Source organism: Nilaparvata lugens, chromosome 14 (assembly GCF_014356525.2).
Source record: "Nilaparvata lugens isolate BPH chromosome 14, ASM1435652v1, whole genome shotgun sequence".
Lineage (NCBI taxonomy): Eukaryota > Metazoa > Arthropoda > Insecta > Hemiptera > Delphacidae > Nilaparvata > Nilaparvata lugens.
In genome coordinates this window covers 22,690,874-22,714,686 of record NC_052517.1, presented here as the reverse complement: position 1 = coordinate 22,714,686, position 23,813 = coordinate 22,690,874, and the positions used below count along the sequence as shown (strand labels likewise).

Below are 23,813 nucleotides of genomic sequence, written 5' to 3'. Positions count from 1 at the left end.
AAAGTTTGATTTTAGACTCCCAATTATCAGGCTTCAGATACAATTTAAACAAAAAATTTCAAGTGTAAAAGATTGAGCATAAAAATCTCTACAATTAATGTTCAATAGCATTTTCACCTAAAATTGGAAATAAGCTCGAAATTAGAGAAAATGAGATTATTCAATTGCAAACTGTTGGCAACTGTTGATTCTATTAAATCATTCACTATGAAGAGATTTCGTGTGTCTGCAGCGCTATTGTCCTGTCACCAGCTGGCTCAGATCTTAGAAAAGTAGACTTGAGATGCGCGGGAATACTAGCGTCAGTTGATCAATTTTCATAACGGCAAGGAAAGTTGTGTGAGTGCACCACACCAGATTTTTTGATTTTGTATTCAAATTTTAAAAATAAGTGCAATATTTTAAAAGTTTTTAATTTATTGTGATACATTCTGTGATTCATTTAGAGTATAACATCAAACTTCAAAATTCAAAATTTTCAATTCATTATTCCTGGACCGAAAATCAAGTGGCGAAGCAGTGTGTGATTACATAACTTTAACTTTTGGACAACATTAGCATTTTATCAAAATTTTTGGAGAGAAATAGTACAGGCTCAGTCTAGTTTTTCCTCCAATGTCATAATTGTATTATAATTATAGTGTATTATACAATTTTTATACAATATATTTGGTTATTTATATGGTTATTGGTTATTTATGTCCAAGGGATCTCGATAACGGCTCCAACGATTCTCACGAAATTCGGAACATAGTAGGTTTTCCATAGAATGGTGGAAATTGAGTAGCAAATTATAGAATTCTGTTAGAAAATGGTGAGCATTGATGAATGAAGGCGGTTGTGTCTGTGAAATGGTAAAAATTTTGAGGTAATTGTGCCAAAATTGATGAAAATTGGAGGCAACATTGTTCTGCTATCTTTCTCCACTGTTCTACATTGTGGCAACAATCTGGCAACAATCTGGCAACAGAGCAAAGCGAGAAAGAGATCTATCTGCTTTGTTGAATAATAGACAAGTATAGCAACACCAATGCTGATCGAATACTGCCATTATAACGTGGACCTCACTATAGAACAAGAACAACCACAACATGATACAGTATTAACACAATATGATACAGTATCATCTTAACTTGATACACAACACTATGATATGATACATTCGCTATTTGCTTTCTTGAATGATACACAAGTATAGCAACACCAATGCTAATCGAATCCTGTCATTATAACGTGGACCTCACTATAGAACAAGAAAAACCAAAACGTGATACAATATCAAACCAATATGATACAGTATCATCTCAACTTGATACACAACACTATGATTTGATACATTCGCTTCTGCTTTGTCGAATAATAGACAAGGATAGCAACACTAATGCTGATCGAATACTGGCATTATAACGTGGACCTCAGTATAGCAGGTAACCAATTCAGAACTGAATTATCTGAACTGAATTTGAATCCCTCACCTGTATTCTATGGTTATATCTATCGGCAATAATGAATTGACCAATACGGTTGACAGCCACTCCTGCTAGACAATCAAATTCTCCCTCTCCGTTACCGTATTGACCGAACTCTTTCTGGAAAATTCCGTTAGAGTCGAAAACCTGTTGACAGAAAATGCAAAATATCACCACAGATACAACATTAAATATTCTATAGATATTATAAAATTTGGTTGTATGGGATGCTTGTCTGTTATATTACTTATATTATTACTAATTATTACTCCTATGGAATATAAATTTTAGAGTCTACAAGGACAGAAACACCAAAGTTAATCAAATAAACAGGGACAGTTTTGGGCTGTGCCTGTTGATCCTCCCCAAATTATTTTAAATAATATTTTTGTATAATTGAACCAATAAATAAATACTTGAATTTTCAAGACTTTACCAATATTGACTGAGATATGGCAGCTTTAGTGGTTGGTGACCTACCACGAGGGTTATATAACGTTATTTTATTGTTTGAAATCGCTTACTATTAACATGCAATGCAAATAGAGATTGTTGCATCATTGAGGCGAATCTATTAGCATGCCTTGTATTGCACTACAACCAAAGTTAGTAGACAGAAGGTTGGTCACTCATCTATAGTATTTTAGTTGAAAAGCAATTGGAGTGGGGGAACTGCAGCCGTGACGTAGGCTGTAGTACTGATTAGGCAGAATATCGATCGCATTCTTGAAAATCATAAGGTGACGTATAGTCAAATTATACACAAACATTTTCTGACATGCAAGCTTTCTGTTTCTGCTTTACAATAATTATCAAATCATTTAAATAATACAAGCATTTTGCCATATAAAAGCAAAAACCTCACTTTCTAACCTTCCCTTTCAAACCCTTAAGGTTTCTTCATCTTCTAGGTCGTGTTTATATTTTCTAGTTTGGCTATACATCAGCTTGGGAATTTCGGGGATGAGATATTTTGATCCCCTTGAAACATTTGCTTGATACCAGCTTGTGTTCAGTGCATTTATATGAATAGAATTCATCGGAATTATCAGGATCGGTTTATCGGTTTGTTGCAATGCATTGGTTTGTCAAGATTTGTTATCTGGCAATCTGAAATTATAATAATTCAATGTTGTCTACTAACGCTTTCCCAGATTATTAACTTTTTCGTGTCACGTTTTTAGATTCATGAAAAACTTTCAACTTCATTTTATTCAAACACGTTGAATGAACTTGAAATATTTAACAACATCATTAGAATAGGTGATTCATTCGCTATAAGTATGAATATTTTTCAAGTTCTAGGTCAATCTTGAGGGGATTAAGCAACGATGTATTTGAAGATACAGTGAATAAACTGTATGCCCAGTGTGGTTACTCTATCACTTTTTTACTACACGTGACGTCACGCTGGCGTTCCCCCCACCACTTTAAATCTTACACCTGTGAGTGACCAACCTTCTGTCTACTAACGTTGCACTACAACAAACTTTCAGTGGTCACCTATAACTAAGGCTGCCATATCACCGTTAATATTGGTCCAATCTTGAAAATCAGATACCATTCGAGAGGTAATTAAAATTACTAAAAAAAGTTATTCTTGTAATTTTTTAGTAAAATAAACGATCATCTTCACTTCAGGGATTAGGTTTATTAATGAACCTGTTCCGGTAACCATCTCTTTCTTGGCCTCCCTACATCTCTTTTTCCTGTAGGTCTATAGTTTTGGGCTACAACGGGCATTCTATCCAAATGACTGCACCAGTTGTGTTTATTTTGTACAATTCTTTCATGTAGAGGAGCAACCAATAAAACCTGTCTTATATCGGTATTTCTGATTCTATCTATTCTAGTGCAGCCAAATACACTCCTTAGAAACCTCATTTCTGCAGCTTTAATTCGACTGTTCATTCTACGTGTGTGAATCCAATTCTCACTTCCATACAGGAGAGTCAGAACTGCAATGGTATAATAGAAATTTATCCTGGTTCTCTTGTCTTGTTTTATTTTTGAGGTTTCTATGTATAGTGCCACATATTTTATGAAACTTTGAAATTTTATTGTATGCATCAATATCTGTATCTTATGTTACATCATTACCAAGATAGTATTTATTAGCTGTTCTTAGTAAGAATTTTTGTGTATTTATGGCTTCAAAATTTTATAAAATAACTTAATCAATTAATGTGCAGTGATAATTGAGTGTAATATTTTACTTTCGTTTGGTGTTTTAATTCTTCTAAATTTAAAATTTGCATCTTATATTTATTTTTGGACGAAAATTGAGCTTGAACTATTTACAGTAGAAACATAACCTATTTTTATGGACATGTAACATTATCAAAATTTTGGAATGGAATAGTTTTGGGCTAATCCTGTTGTTCCTACCCAATCATATTATTTTATATGATTTGTAATATTGTATCCACGAATAAATAGCTGAAATTTTTCACTTGTTCTATTAATTTTCCGTTCAATTCTATTTTGGTTCTAAAATAGAAGATTTCTGAGTTATTAAAGAAACAACATTTCGAATGGCCGTCATATTGTTTTATGAATTTGAAAAATTATCATAATTTTTTTTTGAAGATTTGTCTAGTTGTTGTAAATGATTGTGCAGTGTTCCAATTTCGTATGTTCAACCATTATTTAGAAAAAAAACATGAAAAAAACAAAATGCGGCTGTGTGAGTAACTGAACTCTTCCAGACAATTTAAATATGATATTTACTCATGAAGAATGCCCTTGAATATTTGTAAGGAGTTTGTAAACACTCTGTATACCTGGACACGATGGTTGGACGAGTCGGCGACGACGATGTGGTTGTCGGGTGCCACTGCGATGCCACGTGGCCAGGTGAAGCATCCGGCCTCGCTCCCCCTCGCTCCCACACTAAACAGCTGGCGACGCTTGGCCAGGTACACGCTGCTGGGGCTAGTACCGGCTGCTGCGAAACCTGGACCATATGACACAGTATCATTTGAATGCGATACAGTATCATGGGAATGATACACAGAAGAAGTGATTTAAACAGTATCATTTGAATGGGGTTCAGTATCATGGGAATGATACACAGAAGAAGTAATTTGAACAGTATCATTTGAATGCGATACAGTATCATGGGAATGATACACAGAAGAAGTGATTTAAACAGTGGCCCATATGAATAAAACCAGAGCAAATGCTCATGAGCAAGAGCATGGAGCATAAGGTTTTGCTCATGAGCAAAAGGTAGAAGCAAAAGCATTTGCTCATTTTTATATGAATAAGCTTTACCTTATGCTCCTGAACTCTGGAGCAAATGCTCACATATTTTAAAGATTTTTCATCAGCTGATTCGCTTTTATAGCCTTACTTTGTTTTTATAGCTCATGGAAGCACTAAATATGCAAGTAGGGGGCACCGCTTGTGTTTGCGTCGTCTGCTCTGTTTTCTATTTATGAATAGAGTTTTAGGTTAGTTGAGTTTGGAATTTTGAAATTATAGCGTGGAAAAATGTAATCTCTATGATAATCTTCAGCATATTCTTATAATATTAATAGCCAGCCTTCTTATAATCGTCTACACTCTCATCTTCTTAAATGCCTATTTCCTATTTTGTGATGGCTATCTTGATATCAGGTATCTTTTGTGTTTATTCTCTCATAGGGATAATGGTGATATATTTCATGGTTGAACCTAGAAAGAGTTTTATAGTTCACAACTATTGGTTGTGATCGTATCTGATATAGTTTCCTCTTCCTCATACGAGCTGCTCTAGACTAGACTCACCTTTTTTGAAGCATTTGCTTCAAAAGTTGAGCAAATGCTCTAGTTTATTTTTACAGTTTTGAGTATAAGCTTGGGATACAGTATCATGGGAATGATACACAGAAGAAGTGATTAAAACAGTATCATTTGAATGGGATACAGTATCATGGGAATGATACACAGAAGAAGTGATTTGAACAGTATCATTTGAATGGGATACAGTATCATGGGAATGATACACAGAAGAAGTGATTTGAACAGTATCATTTGAATGGGATACAGTATCATGGGAATGATACACAGAAGAAGTTATTTAAACAGTATCATTTGAATGGGATACAGTATCATGGGAATGATACACAGAAGAAGTGATTTGAACAGTATCATTTGAATGGGATACAGTATCATGAGAATGATACACAGAAGAAGTTATTTAAACAGTATCATTTGAATGGGATACAGTATCATGGGAATGATACACAGAAGTGATTTAATATCAAGAAAGCGAGGTAGTGAATGAGGGTTTTGATTGATTGATTGAGTACTCTATTCATATAGATTACAATATATACTGGCTTATACACTTATATAAAATAGCTTACAATACAGAAAAATTATAGATGAATTTACATAATATAGACTAAGAAAATAATAATTATTGAACTGTATATGATTTGAAAAAAACAATTTGTAATAAATAAATATAATATTGTAATGCATGTACATAAATTGGCGGAGCTCTGGACATATCAATGTCCATTCTTTGGAAAGAATATTCAAAATATCCTTCCCACTAACTCTCTACCAAAAGGGTCAGGTATCAGGGGAATCTGTATGCCGCATCCACACGTTGGCCCAATGTAGGCCAGTGCTGTTAAACCACCCATCTGGAGGGTCTTTGTTTTAAGAAAAATCAATGTTATTTTACTCATGGTGATGATATTCATTTTTATAATACCAGGAATAAAAACTTTTTGAGAGATGAGATGCATCGCTGCACTCACTATAAAGCCGTGTCCATACTGAACAAATGTTTAACATACATGTTCGGCAAACATTTTTTTCCAGGAGCTCAGGCACAAAAATTTTAGGAAATTTGGACAATCATTGTTTGTCAAACAAAAAATTACTGTTTTTCCGAAAATTTTCGGTGTTGACAGCTGTGAAACATAAAACCTGTTCTCCCCACTTACAAATATTTTGTTGGTGACGCGTCCACACTGGCCACGGGCAAACATTGTTTGTCAAAAATGATAAAATTTGCCCAAACTGTTTCAACAAACATGTTTGTCGAACATTTGTTCAGTGTGGACATGGCTTAAGAGAGGCGTCAGAAGCTCCGGCATCCAATTATATAATATTTCACCTGATTTTATAAAGAATATGAATGAATGCAAGTTTAGATCTCAATAAAAAATAGATTTCTCCAAGAGTGCATTCACATTGGTCATTACTGTACATGAATTGCATAATTTTTTTATTCTACTGTGTATCGTTTTTGTTACTGTGGGCTGTGTCTATTTTGTTTGACCATTCAGATTTTTTTGACAAGTTCCAGATCCCCCTGTTTAGGTGGGCAGTGAATGCTATTCAATCTAATCTAATCTAATACTAAATTATTTTAATTAAACGAAAATCCAAATTAAATGGTGTAAATCACCCCGAAGACTTCTGCTACTGCAAATATTGACAACAAGGTAAACAGCTAGATGGAATCTCGATGAGTGCTACAATTAAAAAATTATTTGTCAGCCCAGGAATCGAACCCAGTACCTCCCTATTGCCAGTCAGGAATGCTTACCCTTACACCAAACTGACAATCTCTGGATAGCAGCGCTCACTTTATACAAAGTCATAGCAGCCAGCCAGTCCACTTAATTCATAAACCCATGTATATTTTAAAGATTCGAAAAATTCATGTAGGTTTTACATTGATTTTTTGAAATGAAATTGACAAAAATTTTCTCAATTTTATAAGTTTTTCGAAATGTCTTACCTGCTGGAGGGACTATACCCTGTATAGGAGAGCTGGGGGAGCCGGACAGGTTTTTTTGGTCATCATCAGAATTATCGATGGACCCTCCACTCCTCAGTGGCAAACCTAGTGACAGGCGCCTTGATGCATTTGAACTGCTCCCTCCTCCTCCACTCAGTGAGGAGGCTGAGCCCCCTTCTCGGCCCCCGGCACCCTCCGATTTACCCCCCACTCCACCCGAGCCTCGGTTGCCATATTTGTTTTTCAGATAGCGTGCCCAAGAGCTCAGCGCTGCTCCATCTTTCTCATTTGGTCCTCCAGGCCCAGATGTTGTGCCTGTGGAAAATTGTAGAAAAGTGGTGAAAATTGGGTGAAAAATGGTGTAAATTTGTTGAATATTAGCAGAAATTCGTGGGAAAGTGGTTATAATCGGGTGGAAAATGATGTAAATTTGTTGAAAATTGAGCGGAAAATGGTGGGAAAGTGGTGATAACTGGGTGGGAAATGATGTGAACTTGTTGAAAATCGAGCGGAAAATGGTAAGAAAGTGGTGAGAGTTGTGCAGAGAAATCATTGAGATCATTCTTCAATAGGTTTCAAATGCAGTCTAAGAAAAATGACAAATTTTAAAATCAAAACCAATAAATAGAAGAAGAATGGGAAAAGAATAGTTGCCAATTTTCTTCCTCTATTTCATTATGGAATTTTAAAGTCTTTCCAACCTTCATCTTATTTGATTGATTCATCAAAAACAAAAAACAAAACATGCTTATCTAACAAAACTGTGATTCAATCAAAAGATTATATAAGAATAAAACTGAGTATGGTATAAAAATAATAAAGATAAAGAGAAAGTAATACAATAATTAGTGAAAAACACATAAATAAATGGGGAATTAATGAAACTAATATACTACAATAATTAGTGAAAATCTCATCAGTTTATAGGGAATTAAACAAACTAATACTGTTTACTAAAAATGTTATTGGAGTTTACAGAAGGAGATAAAAAAAAACTATAAATTTTCCACAAAATCAGGAAGTTTTCACAATAACTCTTGATCCTTACTTAACACAGAAATTGAGCAGTCGAGAATGGTCAAATTTTGTCAAAAATGAAAAAACAAAATTGGAGCGTCTTTCCTCCTTTTCATTTGATAATGTGATTACAACCAAGATATTACCAATAACAAGATTTCAATATTGTATTGATAACTCGAAATATTAATGAGTACTGTACTCAAAATAATAATGGGCTGTATATAACAACCAGAAACTTTCTAGTGTCATCAAAAATATCTCTAATTGTCTACTTATTTCATGCAATAAAAACTATCATACTCTCAATCTTTGTATAAATATTAACCTGAGTTATAAGAGTTGTAACTCGGCTTGACTGCAACATGAAAAAATAAAACGAAAATCTTTCAAAAGTCAATTAAAAGGTAATAGATTATAGATCAAAAAACCAAGGCAAATGTCCAATGGTAGAGTCTATATTATCAGAAAAATTCTTGTGGAAGCTAATGAAAAATCAGTTCCACTGTATAGTGAATATGAAATTGATTTCCATAATCGAGATTGAATATTCTAGTAGTTAATCATATTTCTCAAACGATTTGGCAACGGTGTGGAGCTACAAATGAATAGAGCTATATCTGCTTCTAATGATATACAAAAATATTGCTGAATTTTCCATCAAAAAATAGAAAAGTTATTCAAAGAGAAACTAACTGATATATTTCTTTTAAACTTCCCCTACTCATATGCTTTTCAGTTGAACTTTCCCTCAATTTTGCTTTTCATTTTCCCTCAAACGATAAAGGAGTTATTTGAATGGGGAACTATTTGATATATTTTTCAAAAACTTCTTCTACTTGTATCCCTTTCAGGAGAACTCTACCTCGATTTGCTCCAATTCTCCCTGAAACAATAGAGAAGCTATTTATTTAGTCCCTCTTTCAGGAGAACTTACCCTAAATTTTGCTTCAATTTTCCCTCAAGAAATAAAAAACTTATTTAGAATGAAACTATTTAATATATTTCCATAAACGTTTCCTACTCATATCCCTTTTCAGAACTGTCCCTCAATTTCGCTTTAATTTCTTCTCAAACAATAGAAAACTTATTTTAAATGAAACTATTTGATATATTTTCCATTAACTTTTTCTACTTATACCCCTTTCAGGAGAACTGTCCATCGATTTCGCTTCAATTTTTTCTCAAACAATAGAGAAGTTATTAAAAGGGAAACTATTTAATATCTTTCCTTTGAACTTTTCTTGCCAGGATAACTATTTCTCTCAGGTTAACTTGATCTTGATTTTACTCCAATTTTCCATCAACCATTTATACATTTTTCCTCAACCATTGATATCTTTATAAAATAGAATTATTCTACCCTTTGAAATTAATAGAATCAAAGGGTACTATAATAATTATTATTATATAAATACAAGAAAGTAGCCCTGAATTCATACATTTTCAAAAATAAATTGATGAATTAAATTGGGAAGAATAATAATTTTGTGATGTCTTTCATGAACTCTTCTCACCTGTACTCCGTTCTGGTGAACTTTCCCGCGATTTCAGCGCATGCGTACTGCGACTTCGTGCCAGCTCGCTTCCCCCACTACTTGCCTGGCCACTTGCCTGGCTGCCATACTTGCTGGCATAGTAGGCCGATGGTGATTGGAGGCTGGGGTCTTCTGTGCCTCCAGTGACGTCATCCTCATCATCGTCACCCGTGCCTCCGAAGCTGTGAGAGGATTTGCTGCGGGCGAGGCGGGATTTGCGCTCCTGATAGAGATAAATATTGAATTAGTTTTGTTCTAGGTGTTTCAAGGTTATTTGGAAGAAGAAGGGAAGGTTTGCGCTTCCAGTGAAGAAAATTCACTGATTTAGTATTGATTTTGAACCATAAGTATGGTACTTTGACCATGATAGTAGGAGGAGGAGAAGGAGAAGAAGGAGGGGAAGGTGAGGTGGAAAAAAGTGGAGAAGAGTAGAAGGAGGATTTTCACTCCTGATAGAAAGAAATATGGATTCACTGATCTTGAAAACAATTTTTGAAGAGAAATGTTGGTACTGTGATCATGATAGTAGGAAGAGGTGGTGGTGGAGGAGGGGGAGGAGGAGGAGGGGGAGGAGGAGGAGGAGAAGGAGGAGGAGGAGGAAAAGAAGAAGAGGGAGAAGAGACGATTCGCGCTCCAAAAATTGAAAAAATCAATTTTGTTCTTGGAGGTGTCATACGAGAGGAAAACGAGGTGGAGGGGGATATTATCGAGGGGAAGTAAGAAGCGATGGAGAGGTACAGTGGAATGTCAAAAGGAGAGAGGAGGAATATGAGAAAAAACTGTGAGATAATTTGAACTATTAATAAATTTTGGGTTTCTCCAAGTTTTTTGGGTGTTTTCAGAATAGGAGGAGGTTAACCATAAGCATGAGGTTAAGAATAAGCATGAGGAGGAAGGGTAGAAGAAGAAGGCGAATGATGAGGGGGATGAGGAAAGAGAAGGTTGAAGAAGAATCTGAGACGATTATGTCTAACTATTTTGTCTTTTGGATGTTTTTGCTGTTATTAGTAGATGAGGAGGAGGAGGAGAAGATTTGGGCAAGAGTGAGAGAAAGAAGAGGAGGAGGAGGAGGAGGAGAAAGAATTGTGGGGAAAAATGAGTTGAATGATTATTGTCCAGTGTGCCTTTGTAATATTTTCGATATTATTAATATTATATTATAAGAGCAGTCAGTCAACCGCATATCAATGTTCTTATTTCCAAACCACTAGAACGGAGATTACTACTTTATTAAGACTGTGCAAAGGCTAAAAATAAACTTTCTACTGGTGATATTTTTTCGATTTGTATATCATCAAGCTATCAAAAAAGGTCTTTCCAGGAAAACTTTTTTTTCCGATCATTACTTTTTGAGATATGAGCGACTAAATTTTAAATTTTTGGGGCAGAACATTTTAAGTTAGGTAAGAGATAAATCCATGAGATTTAGAGGATGGATTCTTCATGGTATTGTTGATATAATGAAATAAATTTTTTCTGAAACTAGCATTTTTTTAAAAAAGTTATTCAATTTACCAAAAATATCTCAACTGAGAGTTATTTTTAGTAAATTGAATAACTTTCTCAAAAATTGATATTTTTGTTTCACTATATCAACAATACCCTGAAGAATCTATCCTCTAAATCTCATGGATTTATCTCTCACCGAATTTGAAATGTTCTGTCCCAAAAATTTGAACTTTAGGCGCTCATATCTCGAAAAGTAATGACATAGAGAAACAATAGCGTAAGTAGACATCCCATGGTAAAGGGAAGTTATGTCGTAACTTTTACTGTTATCTCAAGCCGATAGTCCACATAGTTCTTACCCGTGAAGCTGTGTGACACTGGTAGTCTCTCATATTGTGCCGTTCATACACTCTCACCCCAACAAAACAGTAAAAATCGACAGTAATCAACAGTAATCAGCTTGAGATAACAGTAAAAGTTATGACATTAACTTCCTATACCATGGGATATCTACTTACGCCATTGTTTCTCTATGGTAATGATGGGAAAAAAATGTTTCCCTGAGAAAACTTTTTCATTTTGGTAGCTTGATAGTATACAAATAGAAAAACTTTGAAAAATATCACCAGTGAAAAGTTTATTTTTAGCCTTTACACAGCCTTAAACAGATTTAAATCGGAGTATGAAATGAAGAGGGAGGATAAGTTGTAGTAGTGGAAGATGAAAAAGAAGAAGAGGAGGAGGAGGAGGAAGAGGGTGAGAAAGAAGACTTTACCTTTAGGGCAGCAAACCTAGCCCTAGCACTAGTGGGATATCTGCTATCCTCAGCTGTGTTGCCAGCGGTCGAGAACCGTCTAGGCGGTTCCTCGTCTTCAGGCGAAACCGCCGCCGTACTCTTGCTCTTGTTCAGGAACCGGCTGGTGAACCCACTTCCGGTCGACCCGTACCTACTTCCGGTTCCGGTCGCTGCCACTTCCGGTTCCTCCCCGCTGCGTGTCCGGTTCAGGTAGCTGTTAGTCGTGGAGGGGTAGTCTGAGGTACCGTATCTGGAAATTGGGAAAGAACAAATTTAATTGCGACATTATAAATAAATAAATTTATCAATCAATTTTATCGGTATAAGATTATGGGGAGACTCGCTTTGGTCACCTTCAGAGTAAGGTGAGAAACCGTAGCTGCAGATTCAAAAGAATTGCATGAAAATAACTTAGTGGGTTTAATAAATATCTGTACTTGTTTTTTAAAACATTTTAAATTTTTAAAAATGAAATGAACAACTACAAGACGACCTATTTGGGACTATGTGTAACCTAATCTAAATTTGGGAGAGGAATAGCACAAGGTTGCCTTATTTTTCCTATACCCTATCATTTTGATAATGTACTAATTGTATAAATGAATAAAGAATATTGCATAAAGGATGAATTCTTCACATTTCTATGAATAGAGCTTACATTTTCAAACTCGAGAATAGAGAAAAATAGTTATTTGTGCAACTAGTGGACAAAGTGACAGTTTGCTGCACCGAAAGAAACGAGATTGGGATTTTATCATAAATGTAGGGTAGCCATTGAAATGATACTTATCTAAATCTAACCACAGTCATTTTTACCAACTTAATTTTTGTTTTCGTGCACTAATCCTCCATATAACCTACCAACTATTTTGTGTTACCATGTTGCAAATCTGGAGTGCAGAAAAATTTTTTTCCTACAGATACCCTGAAAAGTGACCATTTTTGCACTGATTGCAGGCTGCAAAGAATCACTTTTCCGCACTAGTGCGCAAAGTGAGTACTTTGCGTACTCCAGATTTGCAGCATGACAACGCAAAATAGTTAGTAGGTTATATGGAGCACCAGTGCAGCAAAATCAAAATGAAGTTGGTAACAGTGACTGCTGTGGCTGCTATAGTGAGCAGAGGTGCAACCAAGCACAACGCGCTAATTATTAGTATTAGATATTATATCGAGGACAGCAACAGCACAGTGCCACCACAGCACACACCACACAGCTGCCCCCCGCCATTCAAACACTACTACATTATTCAGGCAATTTTACCCATAATTACCCACTTTTCATATTCAATGGTAACTGTAGGAAAAATTTAATGTGAAATACGTGCGCAAAGTTCGTTTGCTGCACTCAAGAAACCGTTAACCGTAACCGAAACCGTAAACGTTTCTTTCGATGCAGCAAACTGTCACTTTGCGCACTAGTTGCACAAATAACTATTCCCGCACTAGAGCGGAAAAGTGATTCTTTGCGTTCTGTAATCAGTGCAGGAATGGCCACTTTCCAAGGTAACTGTAGGAAAATGAATATTCTACTGATAGAAATCATTTTTCATGATTCATTCCCATCTTTGAGTCTTTGTGAGCTTTGAAAATTTTAGTAAGCATTGATCTGAGCTGTGATGATGAGAATAAGAATAAGAATGCTTCTATTCCTTTGAGCACAAAAAATGGCAATTGGAAACGTCAATAATACAATAATAACGGGGGACCGAGCTTTGCTCTGAAGTGTAAAAGCATAGAAAATTTGTAACGAAAGATTGAATTTAGATCTGAAATATTTTCACCAAAATGATTAACGGTATCTTTTCATGATTTTATAATAAATTTCCGTAATTTGAATAAGAAATTTTCTGGGAGTTCATTAAATTTCTTTACCTTGACGAGTAGTTATCGTCTCTCGAGTTCCTCCTAGTACTTGAACCCCCTCCCCCTCCTCCTCCACCACCCGTATCCCTGGCCTGTGCACTCCTAGCCAACAGTGGTCCGATGTCTGTCTTCTCCATGGGGGACATCGGTTTGGCTGAGGAGGTCGTCGCTGTGGAGGAAGCGGCTGTTGAGGAGGATGTCGATGAAGGCTGCAGAAAGAGGAATCAGATTAAAATTTAGAAAAAAAATTGAAATTAAAATAGAAAATCAAAATTACTTTCACCATAGAGAAAAGATAGACTGAGAAGATTATCCCATGGTTTGTAGAGTTCAAAGTTTGGAAGTTCAGTATTAAATTATGGTGTTGTGTATCAAGGTGAAATGATATTGTATCATATTGTGTTGGTACTGTATCATGTGTGATGACACTGTATCATTTGTGTTGATAGATAAAAGATAGCATAAGAAGATATCCTATTGTTTGTAGAATTCAAAGTTTGGAAGTTCAGTATCAAATTATGGTGTTGTGTATCAAGGTGAGATGATACAGTATCATGTTGTGTTGATATTTTATGATGTGTGGTGATAATGTATCATGTATGGTGATAGCATAGAGAAAAAATAGCATAGGGAGATATCCCATGGTTTGTAGAATTAATTCGAAGTTTGGAAGTTTTTTATCAAATTATGGTGTTGTGTATCAAGGTGACATGATACTGGATCATATTGTCTTGTTACTGTGTATCATGTGTGGTGGTACTATAGAGAAGAGATAGCATCCCATGTTATAGGTTGTTTATGTAAAAAATTCCTTCTCGGATTACTGTCGACTACTGTCTATTATTAGTGTTTTGTTGGAGTGTAAGAGTGTAAGAAGTGTACAGTATGAGAGACTACCAGCGTCACATAGCTTCACCAAAAACAACTACTAGGACTATCGGCTTCAGTTAACACTCACATTTGCAACATAGACACCCTATACACTGTCTATTATTAGTGTTTTGTTGGAGTGTAAGAGTGTAAGAAGTGTACAGTATGAGAGACTACCAGCGTCACATAGCTTCACCAAAAACAACTACTAGGACTATCGGCTTCAGTTAACACTCACATTTGCAACATAGACACCCTATACACTGTCTATTATTAGTGTTTTGTTGGAGTGTAAGAGTGTAAGAAGTGTACAGTATGAGAGACTACCAGCGTCACATAGCTTCACCAAAAACAACTACTAGGACTATCGGCTTCAGTTAACAGTCACATATGCAACATAACGGTCCTTTACCATGGAATACCACCATAAATGATACAGTATCAACACACATGATACAGTATAAACACAATATGATACAGTATAATCTCTACTTGATACATAACACCATAATTTGATACAAAACTTCCAAACATTGAATGAATTCTACAAACCATGGCATATATTATCTTCATGGGCTATATTTTCTCTAAGTTGTTCTATTTAGACATATTCTATTCCAAATCTCAGAAAATAATGTTAATAACATTTTGTTTTATTTCCAGGTGATGATGATAGATGACGTATTTAGGAGGAATCACTTCTGGAATAATCCAATATCTTCTTCTCAGTGAGTTATTCTGAGATTACCTTTTAAGTTAATTAATTTATTAATAAGTATTTAAATTATTTATCTAATCTTCTTCAGCTAGAGAAAAAAGAAAGCATAAGAGATATCCAATGATATGAGTCGTTCATGGTCCAAATGAAGTGGAAAATAATTATTGGTTTGATATATGGATGGAATGCGCATTGAATTGGGATAATATCAATTATGTTGTTTCTACACTAATGGGCCCAGTATTGAGAGAGTGAATCCAAAATCACGTTCTTTTCTTTATCAACCTGAAAGAGAATGGGAAAGTGGAGGGAAGAAGATGATGATGGACAGAGAGATGAGAAAAGACAGAGAAAGAGAAGTAGAAGAAGGAGAAGGAGGAGGAGAAGGAGAAGGAGATGGTGATGGATTAGGAGAAGGTGAAGGAGATGGTGATGGAGAAGAAGAAGGAGATGGTGATGTAGAAGGAGAAGGTGAAGGAGATGGTGATGGTGGAGAAGAAGAAGAAGAAGAAGAAGAAGAAGAAGAGAGAGAAAAGCTGCCAAACAAGCCAGTTACGGCTGGTATCTAGTGTCAGAAAGGCAAACTAGTAATATTGTCGACCAATGAGAGAGTGAGTAGGTGGAGCTAGGAGGTGTGGCTTACTCTTCCCACCACAACTGTCATTGGCTCTTTTCTACAGTTATCTATGACAAATGACACTTCAAAGACAGATTTATAAATATAAAAAGGAGAATAGCCAAGCTGGATCATCAATGAATTAGCCAAAGTATTTCAGTGGAGAATGATTGGTTGATATTTGGATGGAATGTGCATTGAATTGGGATGATATAATATTGTGTTGTATCTACACTAATCGGCCCACTAACAACTCATAACCCTACAGTATTGGACAAAGTATTGTGGAGAATGATTGGTGATATTTGGATGGAATGCGCATTGAATTGGGATAATATAATATTGTGTTGTATCTACACTAATCGGCCCACTAACAACTCATAACCCTACAGTATTGGACAAAGTATTGTGTGGAGAATGATTGGTTGATATTGGGATGGGATGCGCATTGAATTGGGATAATATAATATTGTGTTGTATCTACACTAATCGGCCCACTAACAACTCATAACCCTACAGTATTGGACAAAGTATTGTGTGGAGAATGATTGGTTGATATTTGGATGGAATGCACATTGAATTGGGATAATATAATATTGTGTTGTATCCACACTAATCGGCCCACTAACAACTCATAACCCTACAGTATTGGACAAAGTATTGTGTGGAGAATGATTGGTTGATATTTGGATGGAATGCGCATTGAATTGGGATAATATAATATTGTGTTGTATCTACACTAATCGGCCCACTAACAACTCATAACCCTACAGTATTGGACAAAGTATTGTGTGGAGAATGATTGGTTGATATTGGATGGAATGCGCATTAAATTGGGATAATATAATATTGTGTTGTATCTACACTAATCGGCCACTAACAACTCATAACCCTACAGTATTGGACAAAGTATTGTGTGGAGAATGATTGGTTGATATTTGGATGGAATACGCATTGAATTGGGATAATATAATATTGTGTTGTATCTACACTAATCGGCCCACTAACAACTCATCACCCTACAGTATTGGACAAAGTATTGTGTGGAGAATGATTGGTTGATATTTGGATGGAATGCGCATTGAATTGGGATATATAATATTGTGTTGTATCTACACTAATCGGCCCACTAACAACTCATAACCCTACAGTATTGGACAAAGTATTGTGTGGAGAATGATTGGTTGATATTTGGATGGAATGCGCATTGAATTGGGATAATATAATATTGTGTTGTATCTACACTAATCGGCCCACTAACAACTCATAACCCTACAGTATTGGACAAAGTATTGTGTGGAGAATGATTGGTTGATATTTGGATGGAATGCGCATTGAATTGGGATAATATAATATTGTGTTGTATCTACACTAATCGGCCCAACTCATACAACAACTCATAGCCCTACATTTTGAAAAAAGGATATCAAAGAATATCCTCTGCAGTGATATTAACCTATTGTAATCTGCAAAAATTAAGCTCTCAATCATTCGATCAATTCACTTAGTTCATTTCATTCCATTATCCTTTATTCTTCATCGATTCATAGAATAAGCACATCATTAAAATGATAGGGAGAGAAAAAATAAGTTAACCTTGTGCTATTCCTCTCCCAAATTTAGATAAGGTTACACATAGTCTGAATTAGATGAAGTCTTGTAGCTCTTTATTTCATTTTTAAAAATTGGAAATGTTTTTGAAAAATAAGCATAGATATTCAGTAAACCCATTAAGTTTTTCTCATGTAATTCTTTTGAAAAATGACAAGTCATATCGTTCTTCTAATGTATCTCTTTTTGAGGGATGATGAATGTCAAAAAATGAATAAAATAGGATATAATATTCTGTGAAACTAACCTTGGCATCGTTTGCAGACTCCTCCTCAGAATCTGTCTCCTCACTTTCAGAGCTTGTTTCACTCTCCTCCTCCTCCTCATCGTCCTCCTCCTCCTCCTCTTTCGAAGAAGTAGCCGCTGCTGGTTTCTGTGATGACGTCACTGCTTGTTGTTGACGTGCTGCTACAAATTAAAGATTTTTTGAATATATGGAGTATAAATTTTTGAGAATTTCCTTTCAATGCCGTTTTATGATGCAGATTTAAAATGATGAACAATAATTACTATCATGAGTATCAAAATGCATTTCTTGGACTCAAATGTGAATTTAGTTATCATTCACATAACCTCCAGACTGTGTATACCAAATTAATGTTTAAAGCAGTCTTGGGCGAATGCCGTTGTTTTTACCTGCATTGCATCTATTGTCTATGGATGAATGGAATGAAATTAAATGAAATGAAAATCCAATTCTCCTCAAAAGATTATAATATTATAAACGAACGTGTTTTGATTTGAATGGATAATTCAAATACTCCAAAATGTTAAAGCTCATTTATGTTCTCTGTATTGTTCACTATTTATTTGTCTCTAGCTTTTTGAGTCGTCTTCCTCCTCACACTCTCCTCCACCTCCTAGTCCTCCTCCTCAAACTCACCCCCTCCCAATCCTCCTGTTTCAACTCCTCCTCTTCCTCTTTCATCTCTCAACAAATTCCTCCTACTTCTCTGTAGTCAACAATTTAAATTCCTAGAGGCTTTCAAACACTCCCAAGCTGATGTCATTGCATTCCAACACACTCATAAGAAATCCAAATTTCAAATTATTGAAATTAAATTCTTCATTTTAATAAGCAGACCAATGCATGTTCTTTTTACAGTTGTATTCTCAATTCAATTTTAAAATTCTCAAATTATCAAACTGCAATTCACAATCTGAATAAGCAGGCCGATACAAATTCTTTTTACAGCTGCATTTTCTATTATTTTAGAAGCAAGCCACTCTTATTTTAAATTTCTCTTCCCATTCAATCTTAATTCTTAAATTGCCATGCTTATCTTAATGTTAGAGTTTATAAAAAACTCAGAATTCTTAATCACTAGCTTATTATTATCTTTCGAAATTCTTTAAAAACTTCATAGCATTAATAAAAGTAGTTAATTGTGTTGTAAATATTTATAGCATTAACATTCTGTTAATTGTATGTATTTTTGTAGTATTTTACATCTTTTACCATCTTCTGTTGTATAGTGTAGTTCTTCTTCTTCATCTTCTCGTGTTTTTCTCTTATTCTTAGTTCGTGTGTTGTCGATTTTTTTTGTGTTTTCTTTTTCGTTTTTTGTTTTACTTTTGTCGTCTATTGGTTGTCATAATTGTCCGCTCACTGTGAGACGAAAGAGGTGAAAGAGAAAGAAGAAAGATGATTAGAATGGAGGAATGGGTGAGAATGAATAATCTAATATTTGAAATTAAGATAATTCAAATTCATGAATGAAGATGAGAATGTCCTTGATTTTCCATGAATTCTCTCAAAAGTGTTTCACAGGAGATTAAATTTCCAATGAGTGAGATGAAACTGATAAGATGGAACTATGAAAATATATACGTTTTTGCACATAAAGCAAGAAATTGCTATAATATGTCTTTCGCTAACCTCAAGCTACAAATATCATAAAAAGATTTAACAGGTTTAAAATATTGCTTTGGGTCATCATTTCTAAACTTGAAACAATCTAGATGCTTCAGATGAATGTGATTTGAACAATATAGTCTAATAATAGCCCATGCAAAATATTCCACATTAATGAAATCTGAGGTCCACGCTATAATAACAGTGGAGAAAGACAGCGTTAGCTAAAGCATTACAGCGTTTACAAAACATAACATGAACTAGGGAATTAACAAAAAAGTGGGAGTGGAGTGAAGAAATTTATGAATTCTTTACAAGAGAAGTTAGTGTGGAATAAACATGGGAGTTACTCAAAATACAACAACATTATTGAAAAATGAACTATGAGTTGGTGTGAACGTAATAGGATTGACAACAGAAAATGAATGGAATATACAATGAATTAGAACGAAATTGATGAGAAATGGAAATTAAATCATGGGAATCAGAAAAAAATTAATGAGATATGAAAATTAAATTATGGGAATTAGAATGAAATCCATGAGAGATGGAAATCAAATCATGGGAATTAGAACAGAATTGATGAGAAATGAAAATTAAATCATGGGAATTTGAACGAAATTTATGAGGAATGAAAATTAAATTATGGGAATTAGAATGAAATTCATGAGAGATGGAAATTGAATCATGGGAATTAGAAGAAAATTCATGAGAGATGAAAATTAAATCATGGGAATTACAATGAAATTTATGAGGGATGAAAATTAAATTATGGGAATTAGAATGAAATTTATAAGAAATGAAATGAAAATTAAATTATGGGAATTAGAATGAAATCCATGAGAAATGGGAATCAAATCATGAGAATTAGAATGAAATTCATGAGAAATGGAACAAAATTTATGAGAAATGAACATTAAATCATGGGTATTAGAACGAAATGAACATGAAAGTGCTGTTTTCGAATGAGACTTGTACCTAGAAAGCGACTATGAAACGGCTTTTTCTCAGTGGATTGCTCAGATGATGATGAAGATGAAGAAGCGTTTGAAGGTTCAGGCTTCACAGCCGTAGAGCAAGACTGGTCGTTAGCACCGCTTTTTGACAAAATCATTTGTTTCACTTCTTCTGTGGTGTAGGCAGCTCCAGTGTTTCTAGGCTGTACCAATGGAGGGCTTGCTGAGGGGAAGGTTCAAACATTTTGAGAAACAATTTTTTCAAAATTTTGATTTTCTCTATAGAACTATTTAAAACGAGGTATCTGATGAAATAAAATAATAATAATATCGAGTGACCTGGCTGGATCAGGTCTGGTGTCAGAGTTTTCAGGTTGCAACTGATCAATTTCAGGGCCTCTGACATGACCTAACGACTGCTTATCTGGTGAAGTTAATAATTGAGATATAAGAGGACGTATATTGGCTAATTTCAACAAATAATTTGCAGCAGATGCACACTAAAAGACTGATTAGAGGAGAGTTGAAAATTTAAAGAATGTTGAAATTTGAAAAAAGCTTTTTCTAGTGTTCCAGCTATTTTGGGGGGGGGGGGTTTCCAGCAGTGATTTCATAGATGATAATTGTAGAGGTTGGAGAAATGAAGATTTGAATGAAGCTCTAAACTACTTTGCCAAAACAAAACACACAAAAAACAAGATATTCTACACAACACATGAGAAAAAATTGTCAAAATAAATGATAAAAATTAAAAAAAATGTAAATTAGAAATTGTGAATCAACTAGCTAATTCTACGAAACAAATTAGACAGCATACAATACATTAATAGATAGGATAGAAAATAAAAAATAGATTAACTCATGTAAAAAATCCCTAGAAATTAAATCAATCATCTAAATAAAATTCAAAAATAGATTCATTGATACAAATGAACAGCAAAAACTTATCAATAATCATAATGTTCAAAGATTGATTCATTCCTACAAATGAAACCAAAAAAAGCCAATAACTCAAAAAATCTGGTCCCAATTATTGAAAAAAATGTGAATATGAGTAGTATAGGAAATTAAGTGGAAAATAGGATAATAGTCTCAATTTACCGAACGAAGTGAGGTCTAAGATTCAAGTTGACGGTTTGGCATTTCTCTTAATGTTTAATGTTTAAATGTCTGTCCATATGTTTATATGTTGCGCATTTACAGCGAAATGCGTTAATAGATTTCCATGAAATTTGACAGGTATGTCTCTTTTTTAATTGCGCGTCGACGTATATACAAGGTTTTTGGAAATTTTGCATTTCAAGGATAATATAAAAGGAAAAAGGAGCCTCCTTCATACGCCAATATTAGAGTAAAAATCAGACTATAGAATTATTCATCATAAATCAGCTGACAAGTGATTACACAGATGTGTGGAGAAGCCAGTCTATTGCTGTATTTCCATAAGGTCTATAGTTTTAATCAGGTACTTGTGGATGAGAATACTGCGTGAGGTCTACTGTTCACAGAACTACTAGTAAGAATGATGAATGAACGTAAAACAAGTAAAATACACAAAAACTCAGTCTCTGAGGAATATTGGAAATGAAAATAAAAATATACAAAAATCGTCAAAGCTATAAGAAGACATAAACAACACCCAGAAACCATTGAATCCGCAAAAAATGAAGTTGTGTGAAAAGTGTATAAAAATTGCAAAGGATCTAAAATGCTCGAAAATTCGAAAAATTTTAAATGCAAATAAAAATATCAGAAAACGTCAACTGAGATGACAAAATACAACACCCACAAACTAGTAACTGAAAAATATTGCAAAAATCTAAAATATTCGAAAATTGGCAGCTTACCAGTGGAAGAGGTCTCAGATGAGACTGAAGATTTCCTAGACGCAGGGGTTGAGGAGACAGGGGTTGATCGGGTAGGGGTGGAAGGGGTTTTCCTCTGCTGCTGTTGAAGGGCTGAGACGTCATCTTCTTCTTCCTCCTCTTCTTCACTGCTTGCTGTTTGCTAGAGAGAGAAAGAAGATAGAAGAAAGATAATAGAATCACTACACTAGCATGGGCTACTCTTGAAAGTAATTGAAGACCAGCATCTTTATTCATAGTCTTTTATTCTTTATCCATTCATAGAATAAGTACATCATCACAATGATGTACTTAAAATATATGAAAAATGAAAAAGAAGGTTAGACTTTTTGTGCCAAAATACTTATTGTAAACCACAATACGTAATACTGAGATAGACAAATGAGGGTTTTCTAGAGAGATTCTTGAGCAAAAAAGAAACGCCCAAATGTGCGTTTTTCCAGCGGTTTTCTGCGTTTTCTCAGCGTTTTTAAGTACTCATTGGCAAAATCTGATCAAATTTGGTACACAGGTAGGGATGTCAATCCCGGGACTGATCTCCAATCCCGGTATTTCGGGATTATCCAATATCAATCCCGGGATTGGCAAAATCAGTTTCATGCATTTTTAACCAATTGTTTCTCCTCAATTACATGTTCACTAACAGTCTGAGGAGATGAAAAATGGCTCATTATAGAGGGAGAGGATATTACTGAAATGGTAAAATACTTAGGAATAATATTAAAATTCACAAACATGCTATTCTTATAAATGTTTTCAAGATTAGAAGTAATTTTTTTAAAAGCTGAACCACTACTAAATGGAATTTCGTAGAGGCAACTAGAAATTTACTTCAACTAGATATTCTACTTATGATAGAGAAAGAGAAGAGGAATAGTTATTGGACAGAGAGTGAATAGATGGTGCTTGTTTATTTCTGATTTCTGAAGGCTTTTCAAAGTTCTGAGTGCATTTCAAGGAAATGACATCAGCACTATTGCAAATATCGCGCAGTCTAGGCTGGTAATTCAAATCAAATTAAACTGTTTATTCCTCAAAAACAAAAAGACAATACATGTTATAGCAGCAATAAAACTCAAAATATTCACAGTATTATAACATGACTATGAGCCTAGTAGCCTATGTTGATATTATAATGTATATAAGATAAAATTTCTAAAAATACATGACCATGATTAACAAAACTGTGACTGTTAAATTAATTTTCACCACACTGCACAGAAAGCAGCTGTTTTCCAGTCCCTACGTAGATCTAAAAGACATTGTTTGCAGACGACTCTTGTCTGACGTCAGAACAGGTTTCTTTCCGGCCTAGGCCGGGAAGAGTACCATTTCCAGCCGCTAACATGGAACTAAGAAAGGTGATCAAAAAACAGCTGATCAAAAAACTTTTCATCATTTGTGTTCATTATTCAATAATTAAAACTTTAATAATAATATC

General features: G+C 34.7%; 1 protein-coding gene across 1 annotated transcript in view; it reads right to left on the bottom strand.

The window, feature by feature from the left end:
• LOC111045859 (serine-rich adhesin for platelets) overlaps window positions 1-23,813 on the bottom strand; it is a gene marked incomplete in the record, with an annotated part of 174,238 nt that overhangs the window by 11,442 nt on the left and 138,983 nt on the right. The window contains 10 exon segments of the mRNA XM_039441103.1: window positions 1,476-1,616; window positions 4,253-4,425; window positions 7,216-7,530; window positions 8,561-8,590; window positions 9,750-9,993; window positions 11,995-12,265; window positions 13,891-14,090; window positions 17,944-18,104; window positions 20,530-20,730; window positions 22,355-22,514. Of these exon segments, the coding sequence (XP_039297037.1) occupies window positions 1,476-1,616; window positions 4,253-4,425; window positions 7,216-7,530; window positions 8,561-8,590; window positions 9,750-9,993; window positions 11,995-12,265; window positions 13,891-14,090; window positions 17,944-18,104; window positions 20,530-20,730; window positions 22,355-22,514 (1,896 nt within the window).